The sequence below is a fragment of the Larimichthys crocea genome, chromosome XV, assembly GCF_000972845.2.
Source record: "Larimichthys crocea isolate SSNF chromosome XV, L_crocea_2.0, whole genome shotgun sequence".
Lineage (NCBI taxonomy): Eukaryota > Metazoa > Chordata > Actinopteri > Sciaenidae > Larimichthys > Larimichthys crocea.
The window spans coordinates 12,002,214-12,018,865 of NC_040025.1; the positions used below are offsets into that span (position 1 = coordinate 12,002,214).

Consider the following 16,652-nt stretch of genomic DNA (forward strand, 5'->3'; position numbering starts at 1 on the left):
ATTATATATATATATATATATATATAAATAAAGGCAGAGCTGAAGTCACAGTCAAAAAACAGCATATGATAAGCAAAATATAACACATGAATATGAATAAACAAGGACAAAATATGATTAACAGTACTCCCAGGGCTGTTTCTAGTTGTTTAGGGGCCCTATGCGAGATGCTATTTGGGGCCCCTTTTTTGTCAGATTCCTCTTTACAGATAATTAAAAAAAAAAAAAAAACATATACGTTTTTTACAAGTTATAAACAAAACTAAGCGTTGACTGTTTGTGGGGTAATCAAGTCAAAATCATCTTTGGGTTGTCACGTCATGCCGTGAGTGAGGTCTGCCAGCATATAGTATGACTATTGCATCATGACTGAGTCCGTTTTGATGTGCAAACAATAAAAACTAGTAACGATAATACTGTTGTTCAGATTAGATTAGATTAGATTTACTTTATTCATCCCACCATGGGGAAATGTACTTGTTATAGCAGCAGAGGAAAGTGTAGCATACACGACAGAATTTAAAAAAAAAAAGTAGAAAAGGCAAAAAAAACACAATAAACAGACAAAAAGAAACACAATAAAAACATGAAGTATACAATAGAAAGATAAAAAACAAAAATAAATAAAAAGCACTACCCCCACAAGATAAAATAAAAAAAATACACATAAAATCAACACTAGGTAGGAAACATTTACATGTAACACGGCAAATGACTAAGTTTTGATGCCATGATACAATTATTAATGGTGCCTACCATTATTCTCTTCACTTCAGTGAAGTGTCATTCATCCCGTCATACCTGCTGGCAGACGTCAGCTCAAAGATGATTTTGACTTGATTTTAACCTTTAAGCATAGAAGTGTTTCACACAACAGGTGAGTTGTTTTTCCTGGCTACAGATAAAGACAGCTGCTTTTAATTCTCCCAAAATATATTGAGGCTGAACTTGCAGGTTGCATCCGCACAGTCCGCATACAGCAAGAAACGGCTCCGACAAGACCAGCTTTGTTTCCCTGTACAAAGGTTTATCTGTTATAAGAATATACCCGTTGCTCACTTAAGATGTTAAATTATGTTTACTGTATTCTGTTCCTGTACAGTTAGTTTATTCTTTGTGACATTTGTGATTTTTCCATTACTGTTTTAACATCTTTGAAATATAAAACAAATATGGTATGATCACCTAAATCTATGATTTTATAAAAACACAAAAGTACATTTTATTATATTTTGGAATAAGTCAAAGTCTAGTTTTGTAAGTTCCCACCTCTGTCGTCATACCGCGGTCACACTCTTTATGGATAACCCCAAGTGGGTACAATAAAAATGTACACACACAGAAAAACAAATCAAGAATCATATGAAACACATCAAAAAATTGAAAACAATTTATTTTAAAATCACAAAATGTTAGAAAATGGACAGATAACTGAAGCAGTGTACCAATGGAATCCCCAAAAAGAAAAATAACTGTCTGTCTGATACATCAGAAGTACAATTAAATACACACAGCAAATACAAATAAGTGAGTTAAATCATTTAAACGGATTAGAAAAGTTTAATTGCATTACATCCAATAAAGCGAAATACAGAATTTACATTACTCTACATTTTTCTTCAGGTGCTCTTCTTTGCCATGCTGCGTCATAACTGTAATCGTTTATTCATCAAAACACACTTACAAAAAGGAAAAGCCCCAAATAGACAACATCCTGCAGCTTCTTCAAAGTAAAAGCACTTGATTTAATCTTTGAAATTTTCAGGTGGTTTTATGCATTTCACTTCAAAATCACATCACCTGAGACAACTGGACGACTTTTACTGTGAAGCAGCTGCAGGAGCTGTTGGACTGACCACTGTGGGCTGAATGTGTTTGATTAAAAAAAAAAGGAGCTTCATCACAGTTTTGAGAAAACAGTGAGGGTCATATCTGTTAGAAGAACAGCAAATTTAGGAAAGGGGGACAAGAAAACAAAATGCTCGTACGTAGGGGATAATACGGCCTATGCACTTTATAAAACACACCTCTGATTCCTATATAAAGTGAGGCAGATGAAATATAACATGTTTGAGAAAACAGTGCTGCAGTAAATAATAAATCAGAGGGTTAAATTTAAAAAGGACCTTTTCTAGTTGGTGGATCTAACTCACCTATTTATCCGTGTATTTAATTATACCTTTGATTCACAGGAATCCCATTGGTGAAGTTTGTCGTCGTCGTCGGGAACCTCCGTTGTGCAGTCATGAGATTGTTTTACAAAAAAAACAAAACACAAAAACAAAACGCCATTCACACATTTCCAAATCGTTCAGCACGCTTCATTTTCTTTGCCTGTAAGAAAAAAAAAAGAGAAAGTGTCGACGTTATTACACTTCAGTCACTCTGCTCTTCTTATATCACCGATCATCGTCGACGAATACGCACCTCGACGTCAGCTGCTCCTGCAGAACCTGCACTCGTTAAGGCCCCGAACCTCTCCTTCCTCTTTTTCAGCTTTTCATCCTCCTCAATCTGGAAAAAAACAAAACAGAAATCGATTTAACGGTAAACGTAGACACCAACATCCAAACAAAAACCTTAATGATCGTAGTTACACTGTGAACGTCTGCGTGTGCTCACTCACCTTTTGTGAAACGGATGAAACGTTCATGCCAAATCGTTCTGCTCTTTTCTTCAGCTGATCGACGTTCACCTTTCACGAGACACGAAAACATGCCTGTTAACTTCGTCTCATTAAGCCGGAGGAAGAACGTGTCAACTCAAAGATTTTTAACACTTACGGCAGCTTTACTGTTTGCAACAGCACCTGTTTGTGGACAGAGGAATGAAAATGTGAGGTGAGAAGCAGAAAACAGTCAGACATTTAACAATAAACTAAAAATGATTTATGAGCTTGTTGCTTTACAGTGTAAGAACATCAGACTAGTGTTTGCTACTGGATGCTGGATATTAAAATAAGGCTGAAGGCTCCATCTTCAACATTAGGTCCAGGTATTGGCACTCAAATAATATAATGTATTTCTTCTACTACCACATAATCCAATGACTATGACAGAATAACATGAGAAACATAATTTCCAGAGCGTTGTGTTTAACATCAAACTTCATTTAAAAGATCTCAAACTGAGCTGATGTGTTTAGGGGAAGTAGTAATTTTAAAAATCACAGGAAACCCTTCAAATCTCTATACAGTCACTTCTGCTGCATCGAGAACACAGAAAGTCAGTTTAGAAAGAGTGAGAGTGACAACAGACCTGGAGCGGGACTGGAAGCATCGGCCGGAGAGCCGAACCTGAAGAAAAAGGAAAATAATCAACGTGGATGGACACACCTTTGTTTCAGGGAGTTTAACCTCGGTGAGCATCGTGTCATCTTTAGTCGTATGAATACGGACAAAACTATAAAAATCCTAATCGTAACAAACTGAAAGTATTATCGTGTCTCTCTGGTGAAGCCTTACCTCGCTGCACGTATGGCCTTTTTGCTTTCAGCTGTTGCCGGCAGGTTGAAGCGTTCAGCTCTCTTCTGTAGTCTCTGCTCAACACAAGGTGAGGTTTTTAAATATCAGAACATGCTGCTGGCGTGTGGAGGAGTAAAGAATCTAAAATGTAAAACATACGTACTTCACTGGCAGAAGTTGGAGGAGTTATTTTCACCACCTTCTTTTCAGCAAGCCTGAGCAAGAGAAACACAAGGAACAATAAATAATAAGTAGGGACATTTCTACACCAAACATGATGTCCAATAATACCCAGACAAGATGTACTCGTATTGGACATGACATGGATATCAGCCACATAGCTCGGACTGTAACACGAGTCGTTTCCTGAGTGAGTGTCACAGCTATCCAGGTCCCTTTAAAGTAACTTAACTTACGGGTTTTTGCTGCATAGGACAAAGTCTTAAACAAATTCTAGGGGAAACAGTTTTGCACATTGCAACTTACGTCTCGTCCTCAGCAGATTCAGAATCCTTGTCGACTTTTACATTATTGGCACTTTCAACCTTAGTGAAGTCCTGAAAGGAAAACGGAAACATTATTAGTGCTTTTAATAAAAATAAAAAAAAGGTCTGATGAGGTCAAAGAGCTCGTATCATGAAATATGTCACGTTACCTCTGTATCCTCTGCCAGCACGTCGTCTACATCCACATCTTCCTCTGTTGTTTGGATCAAGGGATAAAAAGAAAAAACAATTCAAATCCATGTTCTGATTTCTCTGATTATTATTAAGTGATGTGCAGAGTGTTTGGCCTCACCGTGCTCCTCCAGATAGGCTTGCAGTCGGGCGATGAGCTCTCCTTTGTTCCCCTTGGTGTCCAGACCTCGGGCCTCACACTCCTGCCTCAGTTCAGCAAGCTACAACAAAACAACAACTCTGCAAGTTAATACTTTTCATCTGTGACATTTGTAGACCAGCAGTAGTCCAGAATATAAAAGCCAAGGCAACTTTTGAGAAAGCAACGATGTGATTAAGCCTTTCAAATGTTTGTTTTTTTTAAAAACATTGCTCTGAGCTCGATCTGCATGGAGAGATCACCAGATGAGAAAAATAAATATTTGTGTTGTCAGCGAAGACACCAGCTGACAAAACAATAACACCACAGGGGCACAACAAGTTGACGTTAAATCACGATCCTTAAATAATAGAACAACATGTGCAAGTACAGATAATTTGTTGAGACAGATATATGGAATACAAATTAACAACAGTAAGGTGTTTAGAGTCTGTTAAACGATGTTTGCAATATTTGACCAGCTCTGGAACTCTTTACCCCGTCATGAGGGACATCAACTCACAGTTCTGTTTAAAATCGCCTTTTCCATCTGATTCAGCTGCATTGTTCCTGTTTTAACCTGTTTCTAATGTTGTATTCTTGTAATTTGATATATTTTATGGTTCTTTTTGTTTGTTTCTGTCATTTGCTGTCTACTCTCAGTTACTGTAAGGTGACAGAAAGGCGCCTATGAAATAAAATGTATTATCAGAATCAGAAATACTTTATTAATCCCTGCAGGGAAACTGTTTTTGTTACAGCAGCTCCCAAACGGTAAGTGAGACAGTAAGAAAATAAAACTTTAACAGTATACACCTATACATATCCTATTTTAACACTATATACACGCACAGGTATAAATAACTGTTAAATAAAACTAGTGAACTATGCAATATGTAAATCTAAAATCTTATAAAGTATTTAGACTGTACAGAGAATCGACTGATTGTTAAAGTGCAGGATGCATGTGAGGAAGATTTCACTTGTATTGCACAAACCAGTTCAATAGCTACTGGACTGGGAAAAAAATACTATTATTATTATTATTATTATTATTATGATTATTATCAACAACAACTATTATTATTATTAATTATTATTATTATTATTATCATCAACTATTATTATTTTTGTATTATTATTATTTATTATCATCATCAACAACATAATAATTTTTTTAAAATTTATTATTATATATTATTAGTAGTAGTAGTATATAGGCTTTAAAAATTAACTGACATTAAATAAAAGTGTTTTAAAGTTGCTGATAACGTGTGTGAGCATTCTGAGTCAAACGCAGATTAATTATAAAGTTTAGTAAACTCTGCTGTTTTATTTTAGCACTAAATGATTATTATATTATTGTGTTATTATTATAATTATATTTAATTATAAGTTTAGTAAATTCTGCTGTTTTATTTTAGCACTAAATGACGCGGCAGTTCATCACGCAGCTCAAAACAGAATTATAGTTTACATTAATTGAGAGTTGGTGTTTTTAACTCGACGTTAAACATTATATATTATATTATGTTTTAATTTCACGCTCCGTGTTTAACTCCTCCCGGTGCGTTAGCCGCCGTTAGCTCCGTGAACACATGCCGGTTGTTCGGACCGGAGACATTTTGTGCCTCGCCGCTTCAGTTAACCGTTAACCCGCGCGCTGGTGACGTGACTAACGACCGTTACAGCCCGGCGTTACCGTGTAACGTCACCTACCGAGCGGGAAAGAATATGAAAACAAAAAAACGAACACACCAACCTTCAGCTTCTGCAGCCTGATCACCTCGGCCCTTTTCTTGTTGATGTAGGCCAGAGACGGTTAATAAAGGAGACGCCTCCGGTCACGAAGTCTCGCGAGATTTGTGTCACAAACCGTTTCTCTTTTGTCGGCGCTCAATCGTTGTTGGTTTTTTCACCAAAAACAGAAATGAAACAAAATAAATTTTTATCATTCGTCCTGGTGAAACACGACTGTTTATGTCCATCGACGAGACGTTCAGAAACGGGATTTGGAGATCACGGACGAGAAGGCGTTACCTCCGTCTAATAGAGTACTTTGGTGGCGCTTCGTCCAATCAGATTGCAAGCGGCTCTAATACTCGGCGTGACGTCGTTATTCAAGCCGCCTGCTGGACAGGCTGAGCGAACTGCAGCGCCATATTATTATTATTATTATTATTATTAATTATTATTATTATGATTATTATTATTATTATTAATAACAATATATTATTACTTAATTAATCATTATTAGTAATAAAAAATAATAAAAATAAAATAATAATAAATAGTAGATGATTATAACAAATATAAAATGATAATAAGATAACATATTTGTAATAATTATTATTATTAATTATTATTATTATTATTAATAATAATAATAATAATAATAATAATAATAATAATAATAATAATAATACATTTTATTTCATAGGCGCCTTTCTGTCACCCAAGGACACCTTACAATAAATGAGAGTAGACAGCAAATATCAAATCTACGACGTAGTATTAGGGCCACGTTTAAATAAATTTAAAAAATTGGAATTAATTACGAGATTAAAGTCGTTATTAAATATGGCGAGTAATTAATTCTAGCCATATTTATGACAGTAATAATATGTGTAGTGGACGAGATTTCAGATTTTTTCCTTTTGTCGCTCTTCTGAGGAGCAGGAGCAGGAGGAGGAGGAGGGGCAAGAGGAGGAGGGACAAGAGGAGGAGGAGGAGGAGGAGGCAAAATGAAGCCAGCAAGATGCTCCACATCCTCGTTGCTAGGCAACACGGTGCTGAACGTATCTCATGGGGTTGCCATGCTGCAATCAGACGCAAAAGATAGACGAGGGTTTTTATCCAAAAAATGAAAAAACGTGCTTTGTCCTTTACATGTGTATGGAGATATAAATGTGTACAAGCTGCACTGTTTCCTCCTGTTCCAAGTATTTATACCAGCCTAAGCTTAACGTTTTGCTGGCTGCAGCTTCATGCAGATGAGCCATGTGATGTGATAATATTCAAATCACAAAAAAAACGCTCAAGCAAGCTGGCATTTGGTGTCACGCCTGGACAAGTCGAAGGTTCGTCACTGGGCTGACTCATTTATGCTCATGCGCATTTAACAGCTCACCTGGTCGAGTGTGCACCCCATGTTCCACAGCTGTAGTCCTGACCTCAGGGGCAGTGGTTTGACTCCAACCCACGGCCCTTTGTGGCATGTCAGACCCCCTCAAACTCTGTCTTCAGCTGCGACTATCAAAAAATAAAAATCACACAAAAAGAATCCAAAAAATATAGAATTGAATGTTGTTTGTTCTACTCTCTGCATGCATCTCATCATCATTATTTTAATGCAGCAGTCTTTCCACTGTAACTGTACTGACATGTTTTACAGTATGCTTACATTGCTTTCCTGTTAGGGCTCTGTACTTAATGCATGTCGAGGCCTGAGCTGAGTTAAAGGGGTTTGTGTGTTAGCGACAGATGAAACAGGTCTGAGAAGGATTTGCTCTGAATGCTGACATTGTTTTTTAAAAAAAAGAGGTTTAAAGAGTGTCAGAGTTTGGCATATGATATATTACGGAGACTTTATGGTTCTCGAGGGGTGGAAGGACAAAGCCGGATGAATTTAGGGAGTCACAAGTGCTTCAGTAATCCTCGTTAACGCTGCATTCCTCACTGCAGACTGTGTGACCCCGATGACATGAACGCCCCGGTTACATGTTCAGATCTTGTCACATCAACATATTAAAGTTCATTTCATGATTACAAATAAGAGACGCTTTATTAGAGGTTCCTGAGGCGTGAATCAGATGAATTAATCGCCAGCGACGTGAATTTCAGAGTAAATCCGCACATAATTAGGAATAATTAGAGGTGCAGCCCAAAATGGGTCAGCTGATGTTAGCGGAGATTTATGTGACTGTTCATATTGTTGCTTGGAAGCACATGCTTTGTGGAATTGGCACTGAAACCCCCCCCCAACAAAAGTCATGATCATGTAACCCTCCTGATCCACACAGGATCCCTGTTGTATTGCTCTGAGCCGATTAAATTAACACATTTTTTGTTGGGTTTTTATTTTTATTAACAGAAGCTCTGAAACATCGCCAAACCAGCACGAGAGAAATATAATAACACAAACTTTACTTTATCGCTGATACAAAGCCTCTTTACAGAAACATAAACATACAAAAGTCACAATATTATGCAGAAAAATGCCACAATATTATGTGTTACATGTGCATAAGGCTGAATGAATGGAGCCTGGTTGCTTAAACAAGTCATCTGTAACGACACCCACCTGTCAATCAAATCAAATCCTGCATAACTTTAAGCCTTAATATAACCTGAACAGGTGAGTTGTATATAAATTCACTCTCAGTACAGTTGTCATGAACGGGGAAATTAGCTACAGAGACCAAAACTGTTTTTTGTACCAGGCTGTAAACATGTTTATTTCTGCTGTCTAACATGGGGACTTATGGAGACTGACTCACTTCTGGAGCCAGCCTCAAGTGGACGTTTGAGGAACTGCAGCTTGGTTTTAGTTCTGTCATTTTCTGACGACATCCCATCAAGTAAATGTACAGTAACGTCAGTTTGAGACAAATATGGTGCAGTTGTATAATTAAGAGCGTGGGCGCTTTGATTGACAGGTGGGTGCCTTTACACGTGGCTAGTTTGAGCAAACAGGCGTCATTCGGCCCAACTCCACAGATGATTCACGTCTTTGCCAGTTTTTAGATTAGTCAGGAGGCAGAAACCGTAGGACTGCCAAGACGGCAGCGGCCAAAACCAAAAATAAGCTTCAAAACGGCTTTTCAGAAACCTGTGGGTGACGTCACACGTTCTTTATACTGTCCTCTAGCACCATGGTCTCGTTTCTCTGTGTATCTGGATGAGATGACTTGACTTTGGTCTCAAACACGTCTGACAAATGATTTGTAACATCCTTCCAGGAGTTTTGGATCTTTAGACAGAGAGACATTCAGAACAAACATCTAGAATATCAGCTGACATGACTCTTATTATCCATTCATAACCCTCAACCTATGTTTTTATGTGCTATGTGCTTTCAACACAAACACACAAGCGTCAGTCCATCAATGAAAGCACATTTTTATGTTTTCACTGGTGAAGATAAGATAGATTATAAACACATTTTATTCTACAGTATTCTCCTCTCAGAGATGTGGATCTGTAACTATAGTAACTATATTTCTATGTGCAGTACAAACTTATCTCCACTTGTCTGATTTCTTCACATTTGAGCGTGCCTCATGATCCACTCATGTAACTTTCATCGCTGCATTTCTGACGTGATTATGTGGCGATTTCTCTACTGTATGTACGACTGTAATCCCCAGGACGTGCTCATTTACTGTAAATACACGAAATCAAGTCCAGGTCGCCCCCAAATCTGATTGGTCATTGGGTCAATGTGCAGGTCTTCATGAAGAAAGGAGGCGTTTCTTCTCCAATGTGAGGTCAAACAGAGAGTTTATAAAGCCTCTTCTCTGTCGCCTGGTGCTCACAAAAGGGATTTGTCACAGAGAAGAGGTGGACTGACAATGCGGACGTCTGTTGGGCTGTTGGTGTTGCTGGCTGTGGCTTCACACACCGTGGCAAGTGAGTACAGAGAACTGGATGTCAGGTAGAGGGGTTCATTTTCACACAATAACACAAGAAAAATGTGTCAGAGTGAGATTTAGAGAGTCAAACAAACTAACTTAAAGATGGAAAACATCAATGATAAAGCAAAGTAGCAATACTGCAATATAAAAGTAACCATCATTCAATCAAAACATCATGTATGTACTCATAATTCAGAACCGTGATATTTTTATATATTATATTATCGGATTTCACTGTTGCAGTTGGTCTTTATCTTAAAATCTTCATCTGTAGCGTAAAGTAACTTGTAACTAAAGCTGTCAAATGAATGTAGTGGAGTACAGAGTACAATAGTGTCGTATAAATATAGAAATATTCACAAAAAGTTCTTCAAATCAGTTTCAGCTTGTAGTAAAACACAGAGTCAGTGGTGTAATAAAACGTGTTGGACAATCAAAACAGCATTAAGAGAGTTATAACTAAATAAATAATAAATAAAATAGAATTAAAAAAACATGTGAAAGGGTAAATGTACTCGGTTACTTCTTTCTAAAAACATAAACAGACCACCCAAAGCTACATAATGTTACAGGAGCTCAGGAGGTCGAGCGGGTCGTCCACTGATCAGGTGATCCGCTGGTTTGATCCCCGGCTCAGCCTCAAATTGCTCCTGATGGCTGCAACTTTCACCACTGTGAATGTGTGGCAATGATTAGCTCCCAAACTTGAACTGCCGTGCATGGCAGCCAATGAGTGCCAGTCCAGTTACCATGTTAGTGGTACTTTCTGATGAAGTACTGAACATGTGTCGGCCGATAAGATCCATGTCTAGACTTTGACCTCTTTACTCGGCCATGCATGAACGTAAGCAACACAGAATGTGACATTTAAAGCAGAGCACCGACTTAAAACTTTATTCACACGCCCACACGTACACAGAAAGAGACTTAAAAATATGAATACATCCTTCAGCATCCTGGGAAATACAGACGTCTTTACACTTCAGTAATCACTGATATAAAACAAAATTCACAATCACATTGAAAAGTCTGATTCAGCTGATTGTTTGCTTTGTTGTGTGTTGTCATATTTAATCCAAATTCAGCCCTGTGATGTTAATCTGAACTCTCAGCTGAGCGTCACATGATGGGAACTTCACAACAACTCAACAACTCTGTTGTCTCCGATAAAGACCTCCATGTTTTCTGTTTTATTTTTTGATATTTCAGAGCCTAAAAATCGTTTCACTCGCTATCCATCATGGAACACTAAGATGTACCCAATCTGGAAAGATGGTGACCCGCGATACAAAGAGTCCTGGAAAGGTACAGCATTCACAGATTACGATTTTCAAATGCTCAAACTTCATTTTCTGAGGTATTTTGTCAGATGGCAAGAAATTAGTGGAAAGAGAGTTTGTATTAATATGCAGCAAAGGTCTCTGGGGACATCATTGGTCTTGTTTAGGCCACCAGGGAGCCCCTATACTTCTTGAATCATTCAATCAAAGGATCATTAAACATATTTAAAGGACCTACCGACATGTACATTTTGCGTCCATTGCTCAGTGTTTTCCCGTCTTCTTCGTCCAGGTGGAAAAGTGACTTTCAATGTCGGAAATGATTCACCAACTCTGACCGGAGCCAAAGTTACCTTCACCATCGACTTGGAGTTCCCACACAACCAAAAGGTGCAGCCCAATGGAGATGTTGTTTGGGCTGAAGACTGCATAGTCAATGGTAACACACCCTGCACAACACAGACTTATAATACTGTATTTTGGCCATCTCATGGTCGGGATGACAATGCCCATCAACCAGTTCAACAACTGTTGGATGGATTGCCATGAAATTTGATGCAGACATTCATGGCTCCTAGAGGATGAAACCTTAGGATTTTGGTCATCCTCTGACTTTTCCTCTAGCACCACCATGAGGTTAATATTTGTGCTATTAAATGAAATATCTCAACAACTACTGAATGAATTGAAATAAAGTCTGTGGACTTTATTTGTTTGATCCGTGTACCCTGGGCAGCTCCTTGCTGCTGGAGTCTTTGGTGCACGATGGGCTCAACAGTCATAACGCTCTTTCTTCTGTTCCAGGAACAAAGTATTACAAGTCTGAGCCAGTTTATCCGACTGAGAACACAGACTGGGAGGCTGTTTTCCCCGATGGGACACCAGTTAAGAAGGACAAGAGGCCAAACTATGTGTTTGTCTGGAAGGCTTGGGGTGAGTGGAGCTGTCGTCTTATATCCAACGCCTCTGAATTATGTCTTTACTGAAGGTCACAGAGTTTCTTGTGGCACATACCATGACCTAAGATATGACCCGGTTGGATTATGTATGAACCTCATCATATGATTAGATTATGTCACTTCATTTGCCCTGCACATAAAGCAAAGAATCCATGACTGCTCTGGGATTCAGACCTTGCATGTCTTGAGAGACGAGGCTTCAACATCCAACATAAAATATCCAAAAATGTTGAACATATGACCTCACCAGGCTCTTGGTGCTCATTTGGCAGGTCAGTACTGGCAGGTGGCAGACGACTCTTCCTCCTCCCTCACCATCAGTACAGATGACATCCCACTGGGCTCCTACACCATGGACATCGTGATCTACCACTACCGGAGCAGGGAGAAGTTCATTCCTCTCGGATATGCCTCCACTCAGTTCTCCATCACTGGTGAGTTAGGGACAATGTAAATCATTATGCGTAGGGAGTTTGAAATCCTGTTGTTGCTACACTGACTTGTAATCAGGTGAACGGTGTCTCTGTCATTTGTCGTCTGTTCTCACACATTGTAACTTTGGGCTCCGAATCAGGAGAAGTACGTAACACTTTACGGCACTAAGTTATTAGTCCATAATTTAAACATCTATATGTCCTCTGTAGATCAAATCCCCTTCGCCGTCTCCTTGGACCAAGTCAACGACATTGTGGCCGGAGACATGCGCTTCGTCCAGAACAGAGCGATCGCATTCACCGTCACCCTCCATGACCCGAGCGAGTATCTCAGCAATGCAGACATCACCTTCAACTGGGACTTTGGGGATGAAAGTGGAGCCCTCATATCCAGAGAGCTGACTGTCACTCACACCTACATCAACTCTGGTGTGTTCAAGCCTAAGGTGGTGATTCAGGCGGTCATCCCGGATAAGGCCTGCGACCCACCGGTTGATAACCCAACCAAGGCCCCTGGTCCACCTGCAGATCAGGGGACCACAGGTAAGGAACAGATCCAGCACTTACGACCTGTAAAACCACAACAATATCAAACATGTTGATCACTTTGTTTTAGACTTATGGACAGATCCAGGCTAGCGGTTTCCCAATGTTTACAGTTTATGCTATGCTAAGCTAACTGGTTGCTGACTGTAGCTTCAGATAAACCTACCATGACGTCAACCACTGGCTTGGGGTCAACTGTTTTAAAGCCTGAGTCTGGTATTATGGATGTTGCAATCTTGGTTTTCTGACTTGTTTTTAGCTTTGTTGCACCCGTTAGCACTGCCCCTGCTGGCCATTAGAAAGAATGCAGGTTTAAGACACTTCCACATTGGCTTTAATTTTCATTCCCGGAAGGTCTAACCACTAATATGTAGATGTAGATTAAAGATGTAATAATATTTACGATATTCTGCACCCATGTACCTCGTCCTATTGGAGCACTCATCCAACTCAACAATTTCCCTGTGTGTAGTGAAAGCTCCTGCACTGGCGTCTGCTGTCCCCTTACTTGTTTTCACCAAGTCAACTGGTCTGAACATCAACATGGTTCCTTCGGACACAGAGGAAGACAACACTGAGGACGAGGCCTCAACTGCCTCCACCACTCAGTCTCCACAGGAAACACCCTCAGTGGCCAAGACTCCATCCCTCATCAATCATATCATGCCAGCTCAGACCGGGCTCACAACAGGTAGAGTATAAGATCACTTCCCCACCAGAGATAGTATTGTGCTGAGTAACAATGCTGAGTTTATACCAGACTGCCAGATGAACCCGATAGGAGCATCAGATTTCCTAAAATGTAAATGTGATGTAAATGTGAGAAGTTCTGCCATTGTCTGAAACACGCAGAGCGACATGACTTCCATTGCTCTATTGTGCTTCATCGTTTGAATTTGGATTTGCATTTGAGTCGTCCGCTCAGTTTTTTTACCAAGTGATAACATGTCAAAGCAGGAAAACTTAAAGCTCAAGTAAAAATGTATCAACAACTTTTGGTCGACTCGATATTTATTGAAAGGCTGTTCCACAGTAGGGCAGTAGGGTTTTTGAAGATCTCGTCTTATCTCGGAATTGACTGCATTTTTACTTGGTCTTTTCTCGGTCCTGGACAAAGAGGACTCAGGGTTTTATATCAAGTCAGGTCAAGACCGCAACACTTCAGACGGAACGGAAAGTTTTACTTTCTGGCGTATGGATGTTGACATGTTGCGGCTGAGAAACAGTTCAAAATGCTGTTCAACAGTCTGCAGTTACAGAGCAAGCAACTGCATGACATAGAAAACGAGGTTTAACCACAAGACCACGAACCAACAGCTGCAAAGTTGCTTCAGTAAACTCAGTATTTTATGAAGCAGGTCACTAAAAAAAGAAATGAATATGAACTAGTTAAGTTTTTCCATGTCATAATATTTCATATCTTTATGATTGCCTTGTTCTTGATACACTCTGGTCTTGGTCTTGGTTTAGCTGGTCTTGACTACAACGCTGCCTTCAGTAAATCCAGAATATTGTTGTTGTTTCTGTGCATTAACTCTCTGCTGCTCTTTATTGTTGTCAGGTGGAAAGCGAACACCGACAGGCCGAGCTGCAGCACTCGTAGTTGCTAAGAGAGACGCTAACGATAAACCCTCCGATGACGACTGTTTCATATATCGGTACGGCTCCTACTGCGCTGGCATTGAAGTGTTTGGTGAGTTATTGTTCATCAATGCTACGTCCATCAAAATGAAAACATTTGAGATGATTGTCCTGATGACCGTCCGCCCTTCTTGTCTTTGTTTTCAGAGGGCATTGAGAAAGTAGAGATCGTACAAATGGACAACACCATGATGGCGACATCTGATATGGACAAAAATGCTTTGGATATCACTGTTACCTGCCAGGGAAGGTAAATGCTCCTGCACTTTATCAAACAATACAAAGATTTTGTTTCTTTGTAGTTTTTTTTTTGTTGATGGTTGGTTTTCTTTCTCCAGCCTTCCCAAAGAGGTGTGCAGTGTGATTCTGGACGCAGAGTGCTTAAAGCCAATTCACACGGCATGCAACATGGTGGAGCCCTCCAAGGAGTGCCAGCTGGTGTTACGTCACTTCTTCAATGACTCCGGTGTCTACTGCATCAACGTGTCAATGGCCAATGACGTCAGTTTAGCCGCCACCAGTGCCAAAGTCAACGTAGACATGGGTATGCTACATAACCACCATACAGCAGTCCACAGATTTGTATGTTTGGCTCAATAGTAAAGTACATTTCTACTTTTCCTGCTTACTCAATGTGATCTTTGTTTCAGGTCCAGGTCTGTCCTCTCATGGTACTATCGTCATAGTGCTGGGTGTCCTGGTACTCGCTCTAGCAGTAGGAATAGTGGCATATACTTACAAGTAAGACTTTCCTTGTGTTTGTTTTTTACTAATCATACTCAGTCTCTTTTATTTGCTTTAAAGGAAAGGTTTGGTGATATTCTAATAGTTGGCAATTCCCATGAAAAGAGCCAAACCAACAATGCCCTTGTGGTGGTTCTGTTCGCCACCATCTTGGCAGTCCTGCCTTTGCCGCCTGCTGGCTCATCTAAAAATAGGCAAAGGCGTGGAGCGTGGGTGGAGTTGAGACAGGCCGAATGAAGCCTGGTTGCTCAAACAAGCCACCTGTAATGGCACCCACCTGTCAATCGAAGCGACCACACTGTTCATGATGCAAATCACTGCACTGACACAGCTACCTGGCCAGCACTATAATAATGTGGCTCCAAGACTGATGTTTAAATATGCAGCTGTTAACAAGTTTTTAAGTTATTGACTTAAAAGGTGATAATATGTCAGTGCTGTGTTCAGAGCTCATTACACTGCCCCCAAAGTGTGACATGTTTTATGTCTTCTGTAGGAATGAATGGGCTTGACTTGAGAGCTAGAAATAGAGTCATAAAGTATTGAGTGTCACAGTTGGTTTCTTTTCATGGGATTTTGCGGCGTCTAACAAAAATATAGAACATTACCAACTTTATCTGTAAAGCACATGTAATTTAAACCATCTGTATTTTGGTGTTTTACTCAACAGACGTTTCAAGTCCTACCGCCCACTGAAGGAAGACGTGATTGCGTCTGCAGGCCTGCAGCCAAACCAGCCTCACAGCTGCTCCACAGCCTCGATGTTCTGGAGTCTTCTGAACAGACGTGGAGCCGTGGACAACTGCCCTCTGCTGCAGGAGAGGCCGGTGTGACCCACCATGACCAGCCGTACACAACCAAACCAAACCAAACAACTCATGATTTCCAAGTTTTTATACTTTTTTTTTACGTTTTCTTAATGATAAATTCATTAGTGTTTGTGATATTTTGGATTTTCAATCAGACGAAATACTGGAATTATACTTTAGACATACTCTGATTTTTTTTGTACCTACCTAGCAAAGTTTAGTTGCGCTTTAATCTGAACAAAACTGAATTTGTATGTTGTTTTTTTCCAATAAACTTTGCTTAGAAAAAGTTGTTCAGTCTTGTTTTACTTTGATTTAACTTAT

At 39.6% G+C, this 16,652-nt stretch overlaps 3 protein-coding genes across 4 annotated transcripts in view; 1 reads left to right on the forward strand and 2 right to left on the reverse strand.

The window, feature by feature from the left end:
- The window catches only part of LOC104937214 (tubulin alpha-1B chain), a 29,841-nt gene that overhangs the window by 9,907 nt on the left and 3,282 nt on the right, over positions 1-16,652 (reverse strand). The gene's annotated exons all lie outside the window — the stretch shown is intronic.
- On the reverse strand, positions 1,642-6,098 carry sarnp (SAP domain containing ribonucleoprotein; the record flags this gene model as incomplete). The annotated part of the gene is made up of 11 exons (XM_010753401.3): positions 1,642-2,334; positions 2,428-2,514; positions 2,627-2,695; positions 2,784-2,809; positions 3,258-3,295; positions 3,464-3,537; positions 3,627-3,678; positions 3,950-4,020; positions 4,119-4,162; positions 4,262-4,361; positions 6,042-6,098. Coding segments are annotated over 11 exons (660 nt in total), but the record flags the coding sequence as incomplete, so codon positions are not given.
- On the forward strand, positions 9,775-16,621 carry pmelb (premelanosome protein b). Its single transcript, XM_010753407.3, has 12 exons — positions 9,775-9,910; positions 11,125-11,220; positions 11,488-11,634; positions 12,000-12,128; positions 12,427-12,588; positions 12,799-13,131; positions 13,607-13,825; positions 14,696-14,827; positions 14,923-15,025; positions 15,114-15,319; positions 15,426-15,516; positions 16,190-16,621. Exons 1-12 carry the CDS (start codon positions 9,853-9,855, stop codon positions 16,350-16,352), a joined length of 1,839 nt encoding a protein of 612 aa, XP_010751709.3. The 5' UTR covers positions 9,775-9,852; the 3' UTR covers positions 16,353-16,621.

Coding starts and splice junctions, on each gene's coding strand:
- pmelb (XM_010753407.3), top strand. CDS start 9,853: ATGCGGACGTCTGTTGGGCTGTTGGTGTTGCTGGCTGTGGCTTCACAC. Junction 9,911..11,124: donor GGCTTCACACACCGTGGCAA/GTGAGTACAGAG, acceptor TTGATATTTCAG/AGCCTAAAAATCGTTTCACT. Junction 15,320..15,425: donor CAAAGTCAACGTAGACATGG/GTATGCTACATA, acceptor TCTTTGTTTCAG/GTCCAGGTCTGTCCTCTCAT.